Here is a 26,064-nt window from a genome sequence, read left to right as displayed (position 1 = left end):
GCACATAAAATGTTAGTGATTAAGCTTTTGAAATTTTAAAGTCTGCAAGCATGGGCTTTGTTTGGGGGCCATTGAAATGCTCAATCTTAAGACCAGGTGCACAAAATCTACTGCAATATAACAGATGTGATCTTGTAAAGTTGAACGTAAACAGGATTCTAATTAATAAAAACATTGTTAAGGGCTTTATGTGTACTTACTAAAGTATTGCCTGCAATGACTTCTCTGATTAAAGCAAAAGACTTTGCTGTAATAAGAGTCCCAATTATCTGTTTTGAAAGTTCTTATCAGAATATCAAATATTTTAAAGCAAAATGACATTCTGGAGTCTGTTTCCAAGCATCACCATTACGTAACAGTATTAAGGACCACTCTTTGCCCATGTCCTAGATACTCTGCAGCCTCAGCACAGGGTTCTTGAGCAAAAGACACCTTCTGTTAAATGAAGTCACAACCACAAAGGTACTTGGGCAGGTGGCAAGATACATTCGGACAAAGAAATCCACTTGTTTTTCCTTTCAGTTAGAAATCACTTGATAAGCATCTTTCCTTATTTCAGTCTTCATAACACGGCACAGAAAAGGAAATCAGAATCTAAAAATAGATCCAAAATCAGATACTGATACTGATGACTTTATGACCAAATTTCTGGTCTACATATGAATAGGAGTTTATAACACATAATCCAGGAGTGCAGGACTCTATACTGTTACATTTTAATTACCAAAAAACCTTTGGAGAAACAGAAATCAAAAATCTGGCTGTTTGGTGGTTTGGCATTTTTTGTTGTTGTTGTCATTTTTCAAACGGATCTTTTTCTATATGTTTGGATCAACCCTTTAGTCACGTTATACAAAGACTGCTGTTGTTCACTGCTATATTTCCAGCTCCTGGAACAGTGCCTGACACATAGTAGAAGCTCATTAAATATTTGTTGAATGAATGAATGAACACATCACCATTAAACAGAGAAACATTTTGTAACCACAATCTCTTGTTAACCACTTTGTACCATACAAGAGATACTGGTGGTGGAATCTAATCTTATTCACGATAAAATTTCACATACTTGACGATAGCCAAGAGAAACTTAGATGATGGAACAAGAGGACAGAAAGGGTAGACTAACAGTCACATTTGTCTTTGTGTGCAGACATATAAATATATAGTATGTATATATATATTATACACACACACACACACACACACACACACACACACACACACGAAGACTGGGTGTCAAGGGAAAACAATTCAACCAATCCCTCTTTTACCTGTTTGTTCAAGAACATCCATATATTCACTGGTATACACAAACGAGAAACAGTGTCAAGTGTCAGGGTGTTGGGATTTGATGTTAAGTACTATATGAGCCTAGAAGTTGGCCATTCTTTAGTTCGTGTAGTTGCTGGTGCCTCATTTCCCAGAGGTGATGCGAAGAGAGAGAGATGACTTGGCCTGCCCTCCACCTCACCTTTCGTGGAGAGGAACCGCCCAATTACTTTGGAGCCTTGCCAAGGGGTAGGACAGGAGGGAGTTATGAAGGGATCCCAGGTCACCACTGAGTCTTTCAAACGTGATATCAAATTTCTGGTTTGGGGACTGAGATCCAAGGAGAGAGCCCTTCGAGGGCCTGCCTTCTTCCCTGGCAGGGACAAAACTTCAATGTAACTGCACCTTGAGCCACCTGGGCCTTCCTCCATCAGGTTAATTTGGCCATCAGAGCGTGAGACAGAATCAGGATAAGAAACCTTAAAAAAGACCTGCCATATCTAAGGAAATTGAAAAAAATAATAATAATAACCAACTGTAGCAGAAAAAGAGAGTGGGTGAACATGGATCTATGACAAATACTACTCTGAGAAAAATAATTCTGTATGACTAATTTCTTCTCTCAAAGCAAGAACACAGGTTTTAGCCTTAAAGGTCTAAAACCCCAACAGCTTTTTAAACTGGCAATGCAAAGTTAATGGCCATACAAAGCTCTGCTAATAGAAGGATGTAAATCCTCCTATAAAAATATATCAAAAATAATAGATGCATGTTCGACTAAAATAAAAAATGCCAGGCAGTAGCAAACAGAGCAAAAAAATAGTACTGACGGATCTATTACCAGTGCCGAAACATCCGATATTAGGTCATTCATACTGTTCTGGGATGTGGTACACACTGAAACCACCTCTCTTAATTCACCAAGTTGGTGAAACCTCCCGTGTGATAGCATTTAATTCTCCTCCTTACCCCCTTCCCTTTGCAACCTCTGACCTGTTATCTTTGAACTTTCCAACTTTCATTCCTGCTCACCAGAATTTTATCAGCCATCTGCTGGATCTGTTGGGATTTTGTCTGGATGTCATCCTTCAGTCTGTTTTCTCTACGCTCCATGGTCTCTAGTCTCTTTACCTTGTTCTCCAGAGAATGGCGGCGTTCCTGTAGATCATGAATCAATCAGAGAGTTTTAATGGAGCAACCGCTATGGGCATATCACCTGCACCATGGGAAAGAGCCCTCAAGAAGCATACACTCGAATCAGGAAGAAAAGTCTCAGGCACCTGAAGCAACAGCGAGGAAAATAAGACTCTATGATTCAGGTGCTCAGCTGTGTAGATTACAAGAGTGCATTCATTCATTCAAATATTTACCAAGCACCTACTATCTGCAAAGTACCACACTAGGCCTCACGGGAAATACGAGAGGAAGAAGAGCAATCCCTGCCCTTGGAAAGAGAGAAGGCGTACACAAGTCACACCACACAGGCTGAAAGGGGGAAGACCCACAAAGCACACAGGGACAAGCACTGTAGGGGGGACAAGCAGGAAGGGGGACTTTTAACAGCAGAGTGATACAAGTGCGAGCTGTGAGGAGGGATGGTGTGGGGAGGTTTGGAATGGATGGGGGTGGGGGACAGGAAGGCGAATGGCGTTGCACACAAAGAAGGCCCGCTACCAGAAACATGGAGGTGGTTGAGAACCAACTTAGGCCCCAAGGAAAGCCAGACTGACTACAGCACAGGATAGACAGGGGACCAAGCAGCTGAGAAGGTGAAAGGATAGCATTTGTGGGTTAAATGTGAAGAGCTTCCTGTACTAGCTCAGGGGTGCACCTAGGATATGGGACCCCTGAAATAGTTGGGGTGGGGCAGGGGTCCCCAGGGGCCATGAATCTGTGCCAGTGAGGTGGAAGAAGATGATCAAGAAATCACTCCATTAGTTAGCTAAAAGGAAAAGGGTTCGGACCAGATGGCAACAGGAATGGCAAGAGGGGGTGAAGGGGAGGGAGTGAGCAACTCTTATGGGACTGAGTGACTCATTGAATGGTAGGGTCCAAGGACTCAGAGAGGACATCAAGGTTTCAAGCCTAGTGTGACCAGAAGAACGATGGTGGCCCTGACTGGTAGGAGAAAACTATAAAGGGGAACCAGCTTGTGGGGAAAGAGACTCGACTAAGTTCATTCTAAATTTAAGGCACTGTTCAGACATCCAGCTAGGATTTCAGGGGAGCAATGGGAAATAGAGCCAGGAAAGAGCCACAAAGAGCCACATACCAGCAGATTCCCACCCAGACTGTGACGGGAAATGCAAAGACCCAGCAGGAGAGAGAAACAACTACAGCACATGCATTCTGCGGGACAATCACCAAGGGCTGGGGAGGCAGAGACGAGCAAAAAAGTGTCACTTTTTACCCTACACTTATCTGTGCAGTTTTAAGTTTTGACAGTGAAAAGGCACTCCCGTATTTTCTGTGTGATTATATAAATGATTTCAAAACAACAACAACAACAACAACAAAGAATTCGAGGGAGAGAAGAGGCCCCAAAATGTGGATCTGAGAGTCGTCCGCACACGGGGAGCAGGGGAAGCCGTGAAGATCAATATGTTATTAACACTGTCGAGAAGATGGCAGGGTAAACAGGAAGGGGAAGGAAAACTCCGAGGTGGCCAGACAGGGGGCCGACACACTATGAATGCTCCAGATTGGCCAGGAGCTTGGAGGGAAGCGGGCAGACAGGAAAGCTCTGGTGGAGGCATCTTTCGCTTTGGAGCTGTGGAGACAGATCTTTTTCCTCTTGGGGAGAAGCTTTCCGGGCCTGTGAAGTTTCAAAGGGATCTTCAGAAGGGAAGCAGTTTGGTCAAACATAAGCAAGTGATGCTCTGCAGTTTCTTTCCCTGGGCACAGCCGAGGCCAGTCGTGCGGGCGCCCGAGGGCAGTCCACCACGGGCTGGAGGCCCCTGCTCACCTCGGCTTCCACCAGCTTCTTTCTTATGCCTTCAGAAGAGTCTTCTCGGTTCTGCAGCTTCTCCAGCTCCCTCTCGGCTCGCTCCTTGGCCTGGCGGATGTTCTGCAGCAGCTCGGTGGCCTCTGTGCTGGCTTTTACCGCCTGCGAGGAAAGAAGGTGCAGGGCACAGAAGTCCAAATCCACTCAGTGAAAAAGATGGTGACATGCCCTAAGTGGTACTTTCAGGGAACACTGAGAGTACACTCTCTCCATCTCCCAAAACAGTAAAAGCATTCTTTCTATTCTGTATTCCATCTATGCTAAGGTGCTACTTTATTTTTAACATCCCTGAATTTGGAATGCATCCTACAATGAAGATTGATGCATTTTTCTTTCTTGTAATACATAAAATAATGGTGTACCTGATAACCACTTGTATCTTTAATTCAATGTAATGTCGTGAATGCAAACAAAAAGGTCTAGATGGATTGACCTACCTAGCAATTAAAGTATTTACCTCTGATCATTAATTTCCTTCTTATTTTAATTATCTCATTTGCTAATTTTCCTATGGGGAATTTGCACTACTCTTACATGAAGAAAACAAGATAAAAGCTATAATTTAAATATTTTTCTTTAAATAAGTCCCTTTCAAAGGTTAGGCATAGTATTAATGATAATTCACAAAATCCATATTTACAGGGAAAAAAAATAAACCTCTTAAAGTTTATTCTGTATTTACTGATTTTTATTTGGGCCCTAAATACACTAGTGGTCTTATAGCACCATAGGAAAGGAAAGACCCAAATTCATGAGACTAACAACTTCACACGTATTTTGCTTTAAATCAAAATTTTAAAAAGTAGTGGGGCTGGGACTGTAGCTCAGTGGTAGAGCACTTGCCTTGCATGTGTAAGATACTGGGTTCGATCCTCAGCATCACATAAAAATAAATAAACAAAGATATTGTACCAGCTACAACTAAAAAAAAAATTAAAAAAAAAAAAAAAAAAAAAAAGGAGAAACTGCAAGAAAACGCCAACTCCGAGACACGCACTGTCCCGTAAGGGAGCCTCTAGCCCCATGTGGTCCCTTGAAATATGGCAGAAAATTCACTTTTTAAATTTTACTTTGAGTTTAATTTTAAGTTAAATGAAAAGGGAAATTGGTGTCTGGCGAGTATAGAGTTTTGATATAAGAAGATGAAAAATTTCCTGAGATATCACCCAACCACGTTGAATGTACTTAACTTTACTAGACTGTACACTGAGAAATGGTTATTTAATGTTATGTGGAATATTTTTAATCACAATAATAAAAAATAAATAAATATTGGCTCTATTAAACCAAGCCAGCCAACACCTACACAAACACTCTGACAGGAGAGGCATGCCCAGAACCAAATTCATTCCAGCCCTTGAGTTAAGCATCTAGTGATTGGACAAAGGCAAGGCTTGAAAACTGAAAAGTTCTCACCACAAATAAATAAATAAATATATGAAGTGACAGGTGTGTTAATTACCTTACTTCACAACTGAGGGAACAAATCAGAGCACCATGGTATACGTTATAAACAGAGGCAATTTTTATTTATCGAGTTATATCTTCATAAAGCTAAGGTAATAACAAGTCAATAAAAATTATTAAATAAAAATAGAAGCAGGGGATTAACAAAGACTTTGCAGGACACTATCTACAAACACTACCCCCCACCATCACCAACCAGGGGATGACTCCAGGGATCCCCCAACCATCCTCCGGACAGCCATGCTTATGCTTCTGATAGAACAGCCCAGGCTTCTCCCACAAATGTGCAAACCAGGGAGCCTGGCCCCCTGAGGCGCGAGAAGCCGCCTCCCGGGTGCTGTTGTAGTATAATTAGAACTTTTACTTGAGAGTCTCACACAGCTTGGTTTTTAAAAATAAACACTGCTGACACGTCTCAAAAGGAAAAAGTATATTCAGAACTCTGATATTTTCAGGTAATAGCTCCCTCCCCCTTCATTTTCCTCGGCTCTGAGTGACTAATTCTATTTCTTTCATCTTCAGTGCTCTGGGACGAGGCAAAGAAAAGTCTATGGAAATGGGGGGAAGTTCCTGAGAAATCACCCTGGGCTTACCTTTTCCAGCTTTTCTTGGAGCTCCCGGATTTTGAGCTGCTGCTCGGCATTGATCTATAATTGAAATCCCAGGAAATAAGGAAAAAGGTAAATCAGCATTAACATCTGCATTTAGTGCAGTTCCAGTCCCTGGAGGTTCTCGGGGGGGTCTTGGGGATTTGTCTTCCAAGACCTGCTCAAGGCGAGGAGGAGCGGTAGCCTATCAGAAAAGTCTGTGGATGTCGGGTGCAAACTTCCATGAGGACTTTTCCTCTAAGACAAGTAACACGTATGTAGCCAAAAGACTAGAAGTCGCAGAGTGTTCCCACGCAATGGGAACTCTCATTCATGTTTTATTAAGTGTCTGCGTTTATGTGTTACTGTGAGGAAGATTGACAAAAAATGAAGTGTCCTTTATCCTTCTGAGAACCAGAGCTAAAACTCGACATGGTCACCTGAGGCAGACCATCAAGAAAACCTGGAGGGGCTGGGCGCGCAGCTCAGGGGTTGGGCATGTGCTCGACTTGGGGTTGCATCCCTGGCACCAAAAAATTAAAGAAAATAAAGTAAAATAAATGTAGAAGAGATTTCTCGAGTCTTTGAGAAAGTATTCTTAATCAATGACTCAATACTGACAGCAATATTTAAAAATCTACCCCACAGAGCAAAGCCAATCACAGAAAATATACCTTCTCAAGTTTGGAATATTCTCCTGCTTCAGGCTTCCCTTGATCCTTAGCCTGTAATTACAAAGATAAAACATACTGGGAAATCTTAACAACCTAAAAGTCTTATAGACAGCACCACCAATTTTACTTTCTTGGTCTCTGAGACCAAAATAATAATAATAAACAATAATAATGTTATCTCCTGTAAGAAAAACATCCCATTTATTTCTCAAACCTATACTCACTAAGCTAGTGCTCCCTTGTGTCTTGCTAAGATCATCCATGACTGTGCCCAAAGAGCATCCTCCTGGGGGATGGCTGACTACCTTCATCAGTTTATGCTGACATTCTGTCGCTTTCCGCTTGAACTCTTCGGCGGCAAGCCGAGACTCTCTCAGCTCAGATTCGTACAGATCGCTCCGTCTTCTTGCTGAGACAAGATCCTCTTCCAACTGATTCATCATCAGCCTCATTTCTTCCACTTGAGCCTGGTACTCCTAAAGAGCAGGCAATGCAACAAAGGTGAACTCTGGAACTCCGGGAGGAAAAGACAGGCTACCGACCATGGAGGGAGAAGCACGTTGACAGAGAAGGACAGAGGACCGACCCACAAACAGAGAGAGGTGAGTGGACAGACAGACCCAGCAAGAGACAGAGTGGGCAAAGGGGAGGAGCACCAGGAAGAGGAGGGAGCAGATTAGATCTCTACACTGCCTTCCTGTGTATCATGCATCTCACATGCCGAAAATAGGATCCTCTGAGCAAATGACACCACACATTATGAGCTGCACCTTAAGGCAGAACTCGGGAACGTGCAGAGGGCTGTCCTTTAGACGAAGATAAACTGCTTACGTGTAGTTCTCCTCCAAGGGTAATCATTCCTATAGATTTGTCCTTTAGAAGTCATGTGCTCCTAACACAATTAGACATGGTACTAGTTTTAAAATTAACCTTTCAGATGGCACCAGAGGGTAATTGGAAGTCTCAGTGGAAAGCATCCGAGAAGGTGAAACTCATCATTGTCAGTTTCTCACCATTAATTTTTCTGGCCCCAAAATTGAAGGATGAGCTTAACATTGCTCCTGCAAAGCAAGTCACCCTGAAATCTGGAAGAATCACAAAACACTGGCTCTGGACAAAATAACTCGTGAGAAAAAGTCTCAGGAAAGAATTATCTCATTCCCCAGAGCAAAAATTTTTCAAGTGATCCAAACAGCCCTGACCTTTTCAAAAATGAATTGCTAAAATCAAAACACAACATTTAAACGGAGATTTTTTTTTAATTCCATGATGGGATTTACCAGATGAAATGGGCAATGGTTTTGAAAAATTCTGGATCAAGTATAAAGAAAGATATTCTTCATTATCGAAGTCAAGGCTAAGTATAAGGATTATATCTGAATAAGCACTAATCAAATCCAAGGTGACTAGGGTGGGGAGGAGGTAATAATATGAAAGGTACAAGGGATTAAACAAAAGACTGTCTTCGATGTTCATAAAACACAGTAACACCTCCAAGACCTCTTCTCCCAGGAAATAACTGGTAAGGTATCAACTGAGCAGGGATTTTTTTTTAAGCCAATAAGTTTGCCATTTATGCTTTTTTAATAACAGGATATTAGAATACTTTTTGTCCCACTATAACAGGTGATCTCTTGATATGCATGAAGGGGAGGTGATGTTTTTTACAAAGAGCGGTGGTTTCCATGTAAGCAGCTCTCCCACTCCAAAGGTAGAGAGGAAAGGAAAATGTGAGCCCAAGGAAGGGTGTGGGTCTCACTTCACTCTCTCCCACCCAAAATACACTGTCACTCAAGTACAGTTTAGGATGCTGGGCACATGGACCCTGGGTGGGGCACACTGAGTATTGATGCTTCACAGCCTGCATACGATCATCAGAACTCATCAGAATTCACAACACAAGTGAAATGGTGTATATGCTTTGCTTGGGGTTTCTGGACCCTCCTCTGCCAGGGCCACAGATGACTGTGACTTTTGTGACTTTTGACACTAGGCCTGCCCTGGTTTCTTCCCCCAATCAAAAAAAAAAAAAAAATTACATGTATATATAAATGCACACACGTATATACACACATATGCATAAATGTTTTATAACTGCATTTATTTAAATATAAGAATGTCAATATTATCTATGTATTTGATATGAAAGTTCAATTCTTTTGGAAGGATTTAAAAAATAAGTATTTTACATGACCCTAAAAGTATAGTGGTCCCTTGTCCCTGAGCCTGCTGTGCCTAATGTGAAAACCAGTCCTGCCCACACATAAACCCCAACTATGAGGGCAGCAAAGGGCTGAGGAGTCTCAGGCATCTATTGTCCTCAAGCTCCCTTTTCAGTCTTAGATTTATGTGAGCGCCGAGGGAACGTAATTTTTGTGTTTTGTCAGGAGCAAGGATAGAACGTCTGTCCCACTGGGCCCCTGATATCTCTCCTTCCTGAGCTGTCAGCACCCAGGGGAAAGAAGGCAATATCCTTGTCGTCCATTGGAGCTCTTGGATCACCTGACCTGCTACAGGCAGCAAAAGGAACCTAACGCATTTGCTGATCTTCTGTTATTAGGCTGGAGACTTCAAGGAAATCCTATAAATCCAACAGCTAACCAAATCCCTACTTGGGGAGAAAGCTGAGAGATGATGGGTCTGTCCCCAGGGTTGCTGGGTGATAGCTGTCAACTCTGAGTATGGGACATCTGTGGGCAAGAGCTGGGCAGGTCAGAGGAGGAACCAGGGACAACTTTGATGGCCCATCTAAAGTAACTCTTCTGAATGGCGCTTCAGAGTTTGGGGGAAGGAAGGAGCAGGCATGGTCCTATTCATCCAGATACCCCCCAAAAACAAAAGGCTTTGGTGTACCCACACCTCTATTTCCTTTCCTGAGGAGGAGATGGGTGAGGAAGAATCAGCAGTTGCTACAACAGTGCCTGAATCAAACTATCCCAAGTGACCTTAAGGTGTTTTCATTTAAAGTCGAATCCAAATACTCTATAAGGGGTAGCTAGGTAAAAGGAATATATATATTTTTTAAAACTAAACCGTTGTACAGAAAATTAGCTTTTTAAAGGAAGAACAGGGAATTAATCCCAAATCTGGGAGGAATCAATATGCTGAAAGACAAATACTGGAAGTTTGCTGTAAGCATTAAAAGCTTTTTCCTGGTTTGCAAATATCCTGCTCTCACAAAACATATCACAAGTTATTTCAATGTGTCCTCCTTTCAGTGAAAAATAAAATCTGAAACCAAGAAGATTTCTTCCCCCAAAATGGAACTTTTAGCAGTCATTAAATCTAAAACTCCACATGTATGCCAACTGTGATATGAATCATAAAAGACATTTCTTTGAACTCAATGACCGGCATAAGCCTTTTCAAAATGTCCTGATAATTCTGTTTCTATGGAATTTATGGACCCCAGCTGCTCCCTCTGGTGGCCAAACACAGCTTTCATTTCCCTAGGACGTCTCCAAAAAGTAAAATTTCCAAACACATTGAACTAGTGAGAGAACAAGAACCCTACCTCCTGAAACTTTTAGGATGAAAAACTACATTGATAAAAGGGGCATGAGTCACCTGTCAAAGCAGAGTTCTCAGAGTGTGCATGTTCCCTTCAACATCTCTAAGGTTAGTATTGTTCAGAGGAGCCTGGTGATCCGCTTGCAGTTTCCTATGCACATTTATTTATAACAATTTTATCAAGCAGGGGGATATTAACCTATCACTTAAGATATCAAGGGGACAAACATAGTATGACAACAGGGCGCCCCCCCCCCAAAGCACTCTTTTCTTTAAATGGATCAAGTCCTTTGCAGGAGCTTCTCGGGTTCATACCACCCAGATGGCCAAGTCTGTGCTACCCCGAGATGAAAATGCTCATTTCCATCAGTGTTCCCATTAGGTTTTCTGAAGTGAATGAGAGTTGCCTGGCAGCTGATAATTCAGCTCTCCAATTACTCATTGCCATCTATTCATTAAAGTTTCTATTTACAGTTTCTTCAAAAGACAGAAAAATCCATGCAAAAAAGGAAACAATGAGGCAATATAAAAAATGAGCCATCTAGAAAGAAAACTCTTTTAGAAAGGAGGAAAAAAATAGAGAGGGAGAGTGGGCTTTTTAAAGATATCGGTTCCCTTTTCTGAACACACAGGGGACGGTTTTCTGCTTTCGGATATGGGTTATGTTCATCCTGACTTGGCCTCAATGGCTCAAAGTTTTCTTCTAGGATATTTTTTTGCATAAGTAAAACTATGAATTATCCTGGCTCCTCTCAATGTGGGTCTGGAAGGCTATAAAAATATTTAATATTTTTTGAAACATCTAAAGCAATGGTTAGCAAATTTTCTCTACACAAAAATTAAAAAGTGAGCAGTTTCAGCTCCGCAGACCAAACAATCTCTGTGACGTTTCACCTCTGCCTCCACAGAGTGAACTGTAGCAGTGACAGACAGGTTAATGAATGAGCATGGCTGCGCTCCAGGAAAAGCGTACTTATGGACACAGAAATTTGGATATCATGAAATTTCCACATGTCACAAATTATTATTATTTTTCTTTTGATTTTTTTCCAACAATCTAAAAACATAAAAACCATTCTTGGCTTATGAGCCATAGGAAAAAAATGGTGGGTCAGATTTATCAGAGGCTGAAGTTTGCCTAACTTTGCTCTGAACCAACAACTTATTAAAAAGAGTAGACATTATGGGATGAGACTTCAAAAAGAGTTGCACAACAAGCACAGTATGATTTATATAAACCATGGACAATCTCAAGTGACCTACCTACCTTCTTCTCCCCCTCCAACCCTGTTCTCTCTCCTCCCCCACTCTCACCCTCTCTATCTCTCAAACATGCCTGAACTTGGAGGACCCAGCCGGCCAAGTGGCTGCTCTGCTCCAGGCAAGCTGTCGTACCTGCTCTTTGATTTCTTGGAGCTTCCGGCTCTGCTCTCTGATGTCATGGAGAAGCTGCAGTGCTTTGTCATCCTCCTGGGACACCTCCATCCGTGCTTGCTCCAAACTTCGCTTTAAGCTCTGCAGAAAGCAAAAATTTTAATAGGGATGCTCCACGGATCCTGCTCTGGTTGAAAAGATTCATTAAGGGAGCCGCAAGCTGCTTCGCCGACACCAGCACAGTTTCAGGTGACAGACCAAAGTTGACAATTTCCAGTTGGTTGCCGATTCCAGTTTTTCATCCTGTAAAACCCCTTGGTTCAAGAAACATCTCAAGCTTGTGACCTTATGGATCCAGCCTAAAACTCTATCAACCCTGCCACCATCTACCTAATTCCATCTCCTGCACCATCTACCTAATTCTCACAGGTACTTACTTGTATGTATAGGAGTAAAAACCAGTAAGATCCCTCGGCCATTAAACCACCATCTAGTCTTTTCTGTTACATCAACTATTCAGGGACCCTCAGGTAGATATGCTTCTTTCAAAGCTGCAATTATTTCCTCTACCCAGTTGTTATTTGAGAGTTCAGTGGACTATCTCCCCTTCCTGGCTAATTTTTCTTGAACACCTATCATCCATAAGGTTCCCTCAATGCTTCAATGGCACTGAAATATGTATCTGAAATACACAGCTGAATAACTTCACCCACCACTGAAAGGCAGCCAAGTCTGGAATGGAAACATAGCAGTTATTCTTAATCAGCCACGTTCTATAGATTTCCTCTCCCTTGTGGGGAGAAAAAAAAAACTTTAAAAATGTGTGATTCAACTTCTTAAGACTGTTTTTAATTGGGCACATTAAAAAAACACCTGAATGAAAAATTTAACGAGACAATGGAGAAGACAGTCTACTCTTGTGAAGGAAAGAAAAAACAAAAGTCACATGGTAAATGACAGCTGTCACTACACTGTTTCTAGGGAACGGGAGATTGATTGGGGGCAGGTTGGAAATGTTTTCTTGTATACATTTGGGAGTTTGGTTCCCAAGGCTGATTGTTTCGGGCATGATGTGGACCAGAGAGGTTGGGATGGGAGATGTTAGGACCCTCTGCAACTTGCTGCAGTGACGGCTGACTCCCATCTCCAGGCTCCGTGGTACCAGCACCCTATCTCGACCTTCTGTGGGAAATGAGTGCAGCCTCCTTCCCCAGGGGCCTCACACCTGGTTCGTGCTGCTCTGAAAACGCAGATCTAGTCTTGCACTCTCCCTGTCTCTACTCTCTGCCACTGGCTGTGATGTGCCTCATGAAGCTGTCATGAAACAGGATGAGACACACACAACAGGAAGTGCCGCCTCCAAGGGAAGGGGGCTTTGGGGAAGGCTCACACTGCATTCTGTGATGTAGGTGGCAAGGTCCTGCTCCAGGAGGGATCTCTGAGTCTCAGAGGCCTTCAGCTCCACCTCCTTCTGACTAAGCACAGCCTCCACCTCTGACACTCTCCGATGTAACCGGGTCATTTCCTGTTCCATCTGAAACAGACACATCGACAGGTTAAAAGGGCCCCTGGAGGTCCTTCGGAGCAATCAAATCCCAAGCAGCCTCCGAAACCACCTGGTGGTCTGGGCTACTGCTAAATCGCCAAAAGTTGGGGATGGAAATACCATTGTTTCTTCGCCCGGGAGCACACAGTTCTTCGCAAGGACAGTCACCAAACGCTAAGTCACTCCTCTCATCCAAGTCCCGCTTCACACTTGGTCACTTCTCTAACCCCGTTAGCAAGGAAGCCACCATCATTTTTCACCTGTTTGCTTTTTGCTTTTGTTTTTTGTTTGGTTTTTGCAGACGTCACTTTAAAATTTATCCCAAATCCATCTTGATCCCCCCCATCTCCTTGCAAAGATCTAGAGGGCAAATCCAGGACAGGGCAAGGAGCTATGTGTGTGCGTCTGCACTCTCAGGAGTCCCAGGCAAGCAGTGGCCTTTATTAGTTTCCAGAGAGTTGTCTCTGGGCAGGAGCAGTGTTAACAGACGTGGAGCATAATCAACACAGTGGCCGCAGTGACAGAAGCAGGAGTTTTTAAGGACTAGGAAGAGAGACTTCTCATCACTCAAAGCAGATGGGATGCATCTCAGCCACAGGTGAGGACCCCCGCCACCTGCCGGAAGGAGCAGACTTCGGGCTGGGTCATGCTGAGAAGCAGGCCGTTTTAAATCCAGGGCCTCCTCTGGTTAAGATTTAAAGGATTGACGGCAACGTCAAGGCCCGAATTCATCTCCCTCTGAGCTGCTGGAGGCGCGACTTCAGCGAGGGAGGGACGGCCTCGCTCTCTATGGATCAGGCGGCTCAGTGCCAGCAGCGGCCCCAGGCAGATCCCTTGGCATATATTGACGGGAGGATCCTGGAGCAAGGAGGGAGGCCGACTGCAGAGATAAATACCTTGTGACACTTGTCCTGAGAGTCTTGCAGCTCTTTGCTTTTGATGAGAAGTTTCTTTTCCATGGAGCTAGTCTTGGCAGGGGAGTCCAGACCCGACACAACAGACCTGGACAGAAGAAAAACAGAGTCAAGGAGGCCCGCAGGGGAGCCTGAGGCAGGAGGCAGAGACGAGGGACTTTTCAGTGTTCTGGAGCCACCAGCAAAGCTGGCTCAAGTGGCTTCTCATGACATCAAGGCCATGAGGCAGAGGGGTGGAAGTGGGGGAGGACTCCGATGCAGGTAGCCCTGTGTGAACCGAGGCACCATGGACCTGAGGCAGGGACTCGGCCTCTCTGAGCTCAGTCTGCACATCCGGGGGGTGGTGTGATCAGAGGAACGAGCCCACAGGTGAGTGCACACGGGAAATGCCTAGCATCGTGCCTGGTGTGCTTCCTCCACTCATACACTCTGTTTCAGTAACCTTCTGGGCACTGACACGAGACAGTGATCGAGAGACAGGGGTCCCTGCCCTCTGGGAGCTGACGTTCTAGTTTCATAAACAAAAAGGATAACTTTGACAAAAGGAAGAAATGGAGTGGGGCTGGGGACCTGTTTTAAGCCAGGGAGATCAGGGAGGGCTTTTCAGAGGAGAAGACATTTGACCTGAGACCTAAAGGATAAGAAGGTGCTGGCCATACAAAGCTCTGGAAGGAAACAAGCTCCAGGGAGAGGGTGCAAAGGCCCTGGGGCAGAAAGGAGCTGACACAGCAAGTGCACGATGAAAGTTGTTAGTCACTACACTGATCAAGGTGTCACCCCTTGCCCCAGCCCAACCCAGCCAGTTTGGTTTTGTTTCATTTTATAAAAACAGCTAATGCTTATGATGACATGCCAAATAATGCCCACTTTCCCTTCCCCAAGGAGGTCTATGTCCTAATCCCCAGAAGCTATGAATATGTTACCACATGTGGTAAAAGGTGCAGATTGGTTAAGTTAAGGGTCTTGAATTGGGGTGCTATCCTGGAATACTGAAGTGGGTCCAACGTCATCACAAAGGTCCTCACTGATGGAAGCAGAGGAGGGCAGGAGACGTGACAGTGGAGGCAAGGGTCAGAGACTTGAAGACACTACATTGCAGGTAGCCGCTAGAAGCTGGAAAAGGCAAGGAGACAGATTCTGCCCTAGAACCTCTAGGGAGTGGACAGCCCTGTCTAGACTGATCTCAGCCCAGTAAAACCCATTTATGACTTCTGACCCCCAGAACTGTAAGATGATAAACTTGTGTTGTGTAAAAGCCACTATGTTGGTAATGATTTGTTACAGCAACAACACAAAACTCATACTCTTATTGAGCCCTGGCCCATACCTGGTTCTATTCCAATGTTAGCCATGTTTTAACTCTTTACTCCTCACAACAAGCCGATAAAGTAGATATAATTTATTATCCTCATTTTCTGATGAGGAAATTGAGGCCTAGGGATGTTGAAAAATGGCTTCTGTTGCTCTCAATAGGGAGCTGGGGGAAAGAGCTGGCTTTATGCACCCAATATAACTCTCTGGAAAACATCACAAAAATAATGTAACAGGCAGTAAACTAGGATGCTCTCCCCACAGAAAGGACAAACTTAATCCCACACAGTGCTCATCCTGAGAAGCAGTTGACTAACCCCAGAGGAGACGCAAGTTCTCATTCAGGGCAGCCTCCCTCAGTGGTTGGTGCCTGGGTACAAACCTGGCATCGGTGGAGGGCAGGCCCAGGTGATAGCGAGCAAAGCCTTTCACACATGGAGGGACATGGCAGACCCCACCCCTTCCGCATAGTCTGTCTTTGTCACCTTGCTCATAGGATTGTAGGACCCAGTTATCAATGACTCCTTGGGTCTTCCTGTCAGACAAGTTCTGCTTTCTGCTGCCCCAAATGACTTCCCTGCCTAAAAGAGGTCAGTTCCCTGCAGCAATGCAAAACACCTCTCTGCCCAGTGACAAGGGCTGGCACGATCTGTGCTGGCTGGCTATCCCCCAGGGACAGTTCTGCACACTCACACCATGGAGCAGCCAAGAGCGTCAACACCCTAAGTCCCATTGCTCTGTTCAAAATCTGACCCTAGCGCTCAAGAGCTATGGGCCTTTTCGAGCCTCAGTTTCCTCGTCTCTCAAATGGAGACGATTCTCACCCTCCTTCAGAGTGCCTGGGACAGTTCAGTGGATGGTTCACACACGGCCCTCAGCACGGCGCCAGGCACCTCGCGGGGGGTTCAGTAAATGTCAAGCGTTACCATTATTGTTTTGTTTTTATTATAACTCCACGCAACTCTGTAAACAGCACGTGCCTCGCGAGCCTAAAACAGTTGCTTGAAATGGTAACACAGGGCTGAACGTGCTCTGTGCCATTATTCACATTAAAACAAGTGGCGATTATTCACAGAAATAGGCAACAGGGAATGAAATCCAGAAATAAATCTTTTTAAAGATCTCATGTTGGGCTAGAAATTTTAACACCTCTCAACAGCCTGTTTTCTAGCCAACACACACACACACACACGCACACGCACAATTTCTCTTTGTTTTCATATGAGATGCAATGCTCTGCTGGCCTGGCCTTGAGTTTCCTCCACTATTTCCTTTATTCTTAGTGTGTGGGGCAGGGAACAAGATCGACACCACCCAAGTGGGAGGAGTGATCCCTGGTCCTTCCTTAATCAAGGGTCACCCACGTGTCACTAAGTCACAGACATGACATGCGTCAAGGTGACAACATGGGCCACAGCTCTTGGTGCCTCAGCACAAAATGGGCCCCCTTTAAAGAATAATTCCATGGGCCCATGATGGGCGTGGCCCACAAAACTTAATGACACGTGGAGGGCAGGACAGGCCCGGCCGGCCATACTGGATGTTTACAGGGCCCTGCTCTGTGTACAAACAGACTGCTTATTCACAAAAAAGAAAAAGAAAGTATCTCTAGGTCATTCATTAACGGGGCCCCGAGCGGGGGAGATGTGCAGCCAGCACTCGCTGGGGACAGTGCGACAGCTCTCCTCGTCACCGAGGTCCAACTCCACAGTCTGCTATTTTGATGCTTGACAAATGCTCACTGTTTAGAAGTTCTAAGTACAGCAATTAAGAGCTCTTCAAAATAAATACGCTAAAGAAATCATTTTTCTTAGAATAAATAAAAAAATCACATCTAAAAAAAACTCTGGTAAAAAAAAATGCTGTGACTAAACCCAGCGTAGAGCAATAGTCACATAAATAATAACGGGATTGGAGGGTGAGGCTGGAGGGTGGAGGGGAAAGGTCAACACGGCCTCCTCTAACTTCCCTGGTCCCCAGCCCCACTGCACGTCTGCACGAAACACTGATGTGCAGGGCCCACCCAGTGCGAGTACAGCTGAAACCCACGGGCTGGGAGGGCAGCCTGGGCACCACCATTTTTATAAAGCTCCTAAGTGACTCTAATGCACAATCAGGATTGAGGACCATCGTGCTCATCAGAAGAAAGTGCTTGTGATTTAGGATCCAAGCATTCAAAACTCATAACTCTCCCCAGCATTTGGTTCCACGTGGCATTCGGGTTGGCCATTCGGTATCGGGGCCTTGTGTTCATTATTTGAGTGTGAGAACCCCATTTAACATTCAGCATGGTGGGCTATGAATTTCATTCAAGACAAAGTTCAGGCATGAGACAATGAATCTCACTGACTATTCTAAAATATACCATCTCCATGAACTTCTAGAAAAGAAAATATTAGACAGGTACAGCTCACTTAGAATATTTACTTCCTATTTATTTTTCTTATAGACATGAAAATCAGTTCCTAGCACCAATGGCAAGCTCTCAATAGAGAGTTCTGAAGGAAAGAGATCCACACACTGCCAATAGACATTTTGAAATACTATCATAATTCATTTTTATAAGATTTTCATTAGCCATCCTTCTGACTTTCAAAGCAATATCAAATCATTGCTGATAAATGTGTTATTCTAGAATTGAGTGTAATGTAAATCACTGCTCAAGAGCTTCCATCAATGCTGGCCTCAGAGCCACCAAACTATCACCAAACACAGCTTCTTGTTCTTCAAGCAGTAACTTGCTGGTCTTTGAAATCTTCCAAAAATGTACCACTTCATCAAGCACAATATTATTTAAAGGCTGACACCACTACTGCTTTAAGGAGTCTGCAGAGACTCCTGCAGCTAGTCAGAACTCCGAGGCTCTGAGCAATGTGGTACTGAACTACAGCTATTCATCTAGTCATGAAGTTCCATTGACCCTGGAATGGGACAGAGTCTACCCGCTAGCTGGAGAGTCTTCCAAGAAGTGGCCTTTGTTCTCAAAATTCTTAAATGTCAACAAATATTTTTTATGCACTTCCATGAATGTGAGCGGGGGAGGGCGAGAACACAGGATCTAGGAGGCCACAACCCTGAGCCTCAGGAGCAGTACCTGCAGTCCAGCGCTTCCCAGCCAGAGCCATTGCGCCCCCCAGTGGATGTCTGGCAGTGTCTAGAGACTTTATTTTCATGACTGGGGTGGGAATGCTATCAACACCTAGAGAAATACTATCATAATTCATTTTTATAAGATTTTCATTAGCCATCCTGCTCAACAACCTACCTGCCCAGGAGAGTCCCCACCACAAGATTCATCCAGCTCAAAAGGTCAAGAGCACCAAGCTGAGAAACCCTGCTGTAGAGGGTATAAGGTAAAGGGAGTGACAATTCAGGAGAGAGACCTCTTGCCATAGCCCACATCGTGAGGACTGGTGCCCGATTACGAAGCCCTCGCTATGTGCCGGGCACTATGCTCACCCTCCTCAGATTGTCCCCTGGATCTTCGGGAATTCTATGACCTGGTATCATCATCCGCATGGTCCCAGGGAGAGGAAGAGCTGATGTGGCAGCTTCTCCGCCTCCGTCACATGATGATGATGATGGGCGGGCAGGTGCAGGGCAGCAGAGCTGGGGGTTCAGAGGGGAGGGCTCTGAAATTAACACTCATGAGTTCAATCTTAACTCTGTCACTGCTGGCTAGACAGCACCAAGAAAAGTACCACAGATGCTCAGAGGGGCAAGGGCGCGGAGGAAAGGGAGAATGGGTCACCGAGAGAAGGTGACCTCTAGCTGTGACGGGCTAAGCCTGAGCCCAGGACAACCTGGGGACCCAGGAACATCGATAAGCCAGGTCAGTCTACTGCCACCCCCGGAAACAGCTCAACCCACACAAGAGCTGCTCTCCCTCCATCGCCTGGAGGCTCACAGGGGTAATTAAATGGGGAATAGGATGAATATTAGAACCAGACCAGTTCATGCTCCGGGCTCGCAGAGATGCAATACAATGAGGCTGCTAATAAAAGAACATGCAGCCTGCCCACACATTGCTTGCCTACTCCTCCTGGTCACATCTCAGATACACAGCCAGTTGTCCCCATGGAGAGAAACGGCACTTCTGAGCAGCGGGTGCATGCAGCCACCCACCCACACACAGCAGTGCTGTCTCTTCCAGCACGAAGCCAAGTTTGGGTTTTCCTTTTTTTCCAGCTTCTATTTTCTAGAAAAATTTACTCTGAAATCAACTTCTCTTCCTGATATACACATCTGCTTTATAATTATAGAGGCGCAGAGAGTATTGAGAGAGGCAGTGGCACATGACATGGGGAGGGGTTGGCTGGCAGCTGCCAGTGCAACACAGAGGATGTGTCTTCTTAACATGTATTAGACATGACCTAGAAACTGCTTCACATGGAACCTCAACATCGAAGTGAAAATGATTAAATGTGGTTTTCTCAATGATGGGCCTATAAATAATCCCACATCACCAGAAAGAATCCCTGAATAAAGCTCTTCACAGAATACTTCATATCAAAAGAGAATACAACGTGTCTTGTGTGAGTACTCACTGATCTCTGCTGTAATGATAGGACCACGCGTGAGTATCAAGCCATCCACCGCTTCCCTGAGGAAGAGGACCGGATGCCTGCAAAATATGCTGCCAGATCCCATGTCACAAGTCACAGACATTCCTGAGATAGCCAAGGGCAGATGCTCCATGCTACAGTGAGAGTAATCAAAATTAGCTCAGCGGAGGGCCTCACCTTCATTGTGGTCAATGGCACTAAAAACTCATATATCCAAAAGATGTAATGTGGTAGAAAAATTAAAAAAAAAAACCATCAGGATTCTGTTCCCCAAAAATATAGGGGCTTTTAAGATGCTGCATTCTGAAATTTGTGAACTAACTTTAAAAACGCATTTTAAAAGACACAGTGGTATCTGTCATGAGCACTTAGAAATATCGAAAACACTGCTCTCGCAAAGAGCTGCAGAGCCTGTCTAGCTTTGGGGCCACACACACACACACACACACACACACACACACACCACATATATATATACACACACACACACACACACACACACACACCACATACACGCACACCCCCCCCACATACACACACACCCCCCCACATACACACCCACATACACACACACACACACACACACACTGATACACTCTACCAGCAGTGGTCTCCAGATAAATTAGAGCATTTGTTTTTAAATAATTAATATCTAGCTCAAAAATCAATTATTAAAAACTATACTGTTAATAAAAGTATAGCTTCCTTGTGAGATTTTTAACACATTTCCCACCTCTAAGCCAGTGCCTAGCTTTGCAGGCTAATTCATTGACACCTTTCCATCTCTTGCCTGAATGAGTACAACAACCTAACTCACCTCCTGAATCTCATCTCTCTATTGCTCAACAATGGTCAGAGGGACCTTTGTAAATGAGGGACAGATACTCCAAATAACTTCTCAAAATCCTACAAAGCTTTCCTACTCAGGGTATGCAGAGCCACGTTCAGGTTCAGCCAACCCCAACCCAACCATGCTTCCCATGATCCAGCTGCCCCAGTGGGCTTCTGTTCACTGGGACCCACAGGCTAGCCCAGCCTGGGGGTCTCTGCCCTTTTACTCTCTGCTTGGAATACTCTTCCCATTTCTTTGGCAACCAGCTCCTTGTTATCATTCTGGCTGGACACACTGTGCAGCAGGAATGCTTCACTGCTGCATCCCCCTTCCAAAGTGCTTGGCACACAGTAGGCTCTCAAATCTTTATTGAGTGGATGAACGAACACATGAATAAACGTCCATCTGTCCCAGCAGAAAGCAAGCTCCATGAAGATCCTGCGTTCACTGCCATGCCTCAGGCTCCAGCACAGAAGGCCTTCCTGAGTGGACCACTAAGTGCTGGTTTCAGGAAGTTGAGTCACCACCCACAGGGACACAGGGAGCACTATGAGGCGACTTGTAAATCCATGCTGAGCACCTGCTCTGAGCATCGAAAGTGACCATCCCAACTCAGTCCCCATCCCGGTTCTGATTTCTTCAGAGCCCGGCCTCCATCTGAAACCGTCTCACATGTATACTGACCGCCCTGAGAATGCTGGCCCGCGAGGGCAGGGAACTGGCTGTCTGGCTCACAGCTGGGCCACAGCTTAGAACAGCGAACCTGAGGAGTGAAGGAATGAATGAACAGACGAAGGGCGAGCCAGCACTTCTGTGTCCCTGGAGGCCGCAGTTTAAAGGCTACAGTGGATCAAAGGAATCCAAAATGAGAAGGACAGGGCACAGACGCTGGCACCAAAAAGACCCTTCTGGCCTCTGCATCAGAGATGACCTACATTGGTTCTGAGATGGCAATGTCACAGTGATGCGCACACTCTCCATTCAGGGGACACTCAAACTCACTAAAGGGGGTGGGAGCACATGAAATCCACGCTGGGCACAGAACACAGTTTCCACTGGAACCGGATTGTGCCGGAACCTCGGGAGTGTTTCATGGAATACGCAGATTTAACCAACACATCATCGACTCCATTCAGAGTGAAAAGTTGGATGGAGATATTAGGACATCTGTCAGGCACCCCACGTGGAGCTGGAGTCTCTCAATGGGCAGAAACCAGTGAGATGTCTTTATAGAGTGGAAGCAAAGGGTTTTAAAAGGAGAGTTGACAGCACCCCAGCCCCAGCTCCACACCTAAATAACAATAACTACCATGAAATGAACACCCATCCCTAACGAGGGCTCCATGCAGCTCCCCAGGAAACCTACCAGAGAGGTTCTATTACACCTCCCACTTTAGAGGTGAGAGAGCTGAGGCTGCAAGAAGTGAAATGCCCTGTTCACACAACTAGGAAGAGGTGGAGCCCAGATCTGAACCCAAGTCTCTCCAATTTCAAAGCCTGGACTTTCAATGGTATGCTATAGTTTGCTCCTAAAAATAAAGCTTTCATCAGCTGTAAAGCTAAAAGTTGGAAAAATTGGCCACCCTCTGCTATATGCAAGCTCTGTGAGCTTCCAAAAGTAACCCAAGCTTCATGATCACCAGCTTTCTTATCTGTAAAATGACGAGTGTTTCTGGGACTAAATGAGAATGCTTACTAAGCACTTAGAATGGGGCCTGGTACACAGTGAACTCTCAGGAAAGCCACGCTTTCACCTTGATTATCAGACAAGTGCATAATCTTGTGTGACCTAGCAAAGTCATGGCTAGTAGAGGCAAGGTTGGGGGACAGAGATCTGGAGGCAAATAGATACAAGGTTAAGTCTCAGATTGGTTATTACTTGCGAAACTTCAGGAAAGTAAGCTAAGCTCCCAAGCCTCGGTGTTCTCATCTGTAAAACAGGGATGATATTAGCCACTTCACAGAGCTATGGTGAGATCAGGAGGACTGAGTGAGATAATGCATGTAAAACCCCCAGAATAAATAGCTCTGGATACACGGGAGGTGCCTCCAAAAAGAGGCTTTCCTTAGCAGGTATATGAATTGTGCAGAAGGATTTGGCATCATCCCTGGCCACATTAGTCTAATTCAATTCAATAAATGTTACACCTGCCCTGTCTCAGGCAAAAGAAGAAAGACCTGGTTCTGCCTCAGTGAGCCTGGGGTAGTTTGGCCAGACCCAGAGAACCAGGAGGAGGTTCAACTGGAGAGGCAGGCTAGGGTCCTGGCATACCAGGCTTGAATGTCAAGTTCAGGAGAGGCCATTAATTCTATGCATACTGGAATGCTGTTGAAGGTCTCAGCAGGCAAATGACATCATCCAACCTATGCTTTGGAAGAATTCCACCCTCTGGAGAATGGAGTACAGCCAGGAAAGCCTGAGGCAGAGCAATCAGTTAGGAGGCAACTGCAACAGTCCAAGCAAAAGTCCATTAAGGGTGACAGTGAGGACAGAACAGTGCGCACAGACGAGGTACAACATGGAGGACTTGGCAACTGATGATAGGCAAAAAGAGTTAGAGATGACTCCATTTTCTTGCCTAGAAGGGTAGGGAAGTGGGGGGCGGTTCTGAAATAAAATTAGGAAGAAGGCCAAGGGGGAAGTGGGAGTTAAACTCAAGGAATGGAATGAGATCACCAAGAACAAACTAGAAAGAGAACTGAGGATGGAACTTCAGGTGATGGGCATTCATTTTAAGGGCCTGAAACAAAGATGGTGGCCAGAGAATTGGAGGGGAAACTCAGTATCCAGAATGCAGAGGAGACAGAGCAGAAAACCATCCAGAAAAAATAATTAATAGTGTCACACGATGAGGTAGACACCACTGGATTTGGGGGCTGAGTATCACCAGCGGCTTCTGATAAGTCATTTCAGTAGAGGGATGGAAGAAGAGGAATGGAATAGAGACCATTCTTTCAGGACGTTTGTCAGAGAGGAGAGGAGATGACAGGCGAGTAAAGGGAACCGAGAGGAATCCACTTCAGCAGAGAGGAGTTGCCAAACTGGCGCGGAGCTCGAGAACATGTAGCACCATTTAGTCAATGACTGCCTTCGAACGGGATCCGAGGCAACCATGCAAATTAGCAAGTGTAGGCCAGCACAAAACACACTTGACAGATCTTCTGAGCCTAATCTTTAGAACTGGGATGGGACTGTTGGATCTGATTTCCTAAAGGTATCTTTAAGACAAGTGAGAAGGCGGCAGAGTGGTCCTGCCAGGGCTGCAAGGCAGCACGCACAGTCTAAATAGAGAACAGAATAAGGCAAACAGCAGAACAGGATGTGCTTGACTAGGAGAGAGAAGAAGTTGAAGGAGAAGAGGAAAATCAGCACAACTCGCCCAGGCAAGCGTCAGACATGCAGTCCAGACGACAGTGGGACAGAAACAGCACAGGGCACTTGAGGGCAGCCACCCTGAGCAAAGACTCATTATGGTTTCTTAACTTATTTGGATAATACAGCAGATACATGCCTTCGGGTACCAGAGAAGACACTGTCATTGTTGCTGACTATTTAAAAAAATCAAATCACAGATGAAACTCTTTGCAATAGGGATCTGGGCAGCAAGCACAATGTCAAAGAGCCTTTGGCTGCATGTGGAAGGAAAGCAATCATTAAAGAGATGATCCTCCAACTCCCAAGTATTTCAATAAAAAGGGACTGGTTGGAGAATTGCGGCCCTCTTCCGCCAGAATGAGTTATCTCAGGCAGATGGGAGGCACCTGGAAGGATAAAACAAACATTTGAGGAGACATGATCCGAGAGCCATCACGAAACTGAGATTTGCTCCCACAAAAGTGACTTGGATCAGCTCATCAAAGGCTTGCTGCGCAGTTATGGACGATCAGTTTGAAGCCTGGTAAGAATCAGGTCAAGGCGGTTTGCTGTCCTCGTTGAGCCTGCACTCCAGCAAGCAAGAACTCTCAGGGAGAGCGGGCACAGCACGTGTCGTGCGCATGCATGCACACATACCAGGTGAGAGTTTCTAGAGGAGAAGAGGAAGAAATAGAGAAATCCAACAGCTCTACAGTCCACCTACTCAACAAACCCACAGAAATGGAAAACAAAGCCCAGCATTCAGACCTGCCTGGCAGCTCCCCTGATCTCACGATCTCCCTGCCCCAAATGCATGGCTCTTCATTCCAACAATGGCCTCCACTTCTGACAAGCATGTGACCCTGAGCATCCTACACAAAGTTCCTGATTTTTCCCGCCTGTGGCATTTATACGTGGCAGTGGAGCACAGAGGCTATGAGACTCTGGAGCCACACTGCCCAGGCTCAAGTCCTGACTGAGCTACCAAAAGCCGCAAGATCTTGGGCAAGCTGCTGGGTCTTCATGCCTCAGTTTTCTCACATGCAGGACAAAAGTGATGCGTCCACATTCCTCTTGAGACTGTTGTGGAGTTTAAATGAGTTAATCTATGCAAAGAGCTCAGAGCAGGGCCTAGTGAAGAGTCAGTACCCTGTAAGCTGTTGTTATCACTCTGCCCACCTGAAATTCTCTCTGCCTTCCTCTCTACTGATCCAAATCTGTGGCCTTTTAAAGAGCCAACCCAAATATCTCCCTTCCATTAGCACACTTGTAAGCCTGGTGCCAGCACATGTGTTTACTGAGGGCCTATCCTGTCCTGAGCTCCAGGAAGACCAGAATAAATAAGCCCCAGCCGAGCCCTGGAAATCCCAATCTTCACAGGGAAATGAACAGACATTCCAAGAAGGATCATCATTGTCATTTAGCAAGAACTGTGAGTTGGCAGTACCCATTAAGTGCCCCTTGTTACATTTTGCCTTACTCTCCTGACTTGCCTTAAGCGGGTAATGTCCAATTTGTACCACGCTGTTCTGCAGCAAAGGTGTGTGCTTTGTGTTCTCTGAATAGTTTCAACAAATCTGCTTTGACAGAGAACACCAGAATGGGGAAGGACCCATTCTGGGACTGGATCTTGTAATTCTGTCCCCCACAGTC

The 26,064-nt window shown here is 45.1% G+C and overlaps 1 protein-coding gene across 16 annotated transcripts in view; it reads right to left on the bottom strand.

Annotated features, from left to right (window-relative positions):
- Positions 1-26,064, bottom strand: part of CIT (citron rho-interacting serine/threonine kinase) — a 170,133-nt gene that overhangs the window by 60,959 nt on the left and 83,110 nt on the right. For 9 of the 16 annotated variants that reach the window (XM_081288029.1, XM_081288037.1, XM_081288039.1 and 6 more), the window contains 8 exons: positions 14,331-14,436; positions 13,279-13,422; positions 11,910-12,029; positions 7,229-7,480; positions 7,005-7,055; positions 6,337-6,390; positions 4,238-4,378; positions 2,305-2,430 (listed from right to left, as the gene is read on the bottom strand). In XM_081288029.1, the coding sequence (XP_081144155.1) occupies positions 2,305-2,430; positions 4,238-4,378; positions 6,337-6,390; positions 7,005-7,055; positions 7,229-7,480; positions 11,910-12,029; positions 13,279-13,422; positions 14,331-14,436 (994 nt within the window). The remainder of the gene's footprint in view (positions 1-2,304; positions 2,431-4,237; positions 4,379-6,336; positions 6,391-7,004; positions 7,056-7,228; positions 7,481-11,909; positions 12,030-13,278; positions 13,423-14,330; positions 14,437-26,064) is intronic. The other 7 variants (XM_081288041.1, XM_081288042.1, XM_081288044.1 and 4 more) reach the window with 3 other exon arrangements.

Source organism: Spermophilus citellus, assembly GCF_964194105.1.
Source record: "Spermophilus citellus genome assembly, chromosome: 3".
NCBI classification, from domain to species: Eukaryota; Metazoa; Chordata; class Mammalia; order Rodentia; family Sciuridae; genus Spermophilus; species Spermophilus citellus.
The sequence above is the reverse complement of the archived record's forward strand: the minus strand, read 5'-3'. Positions and strand labels throughout refer to the sequence as shown.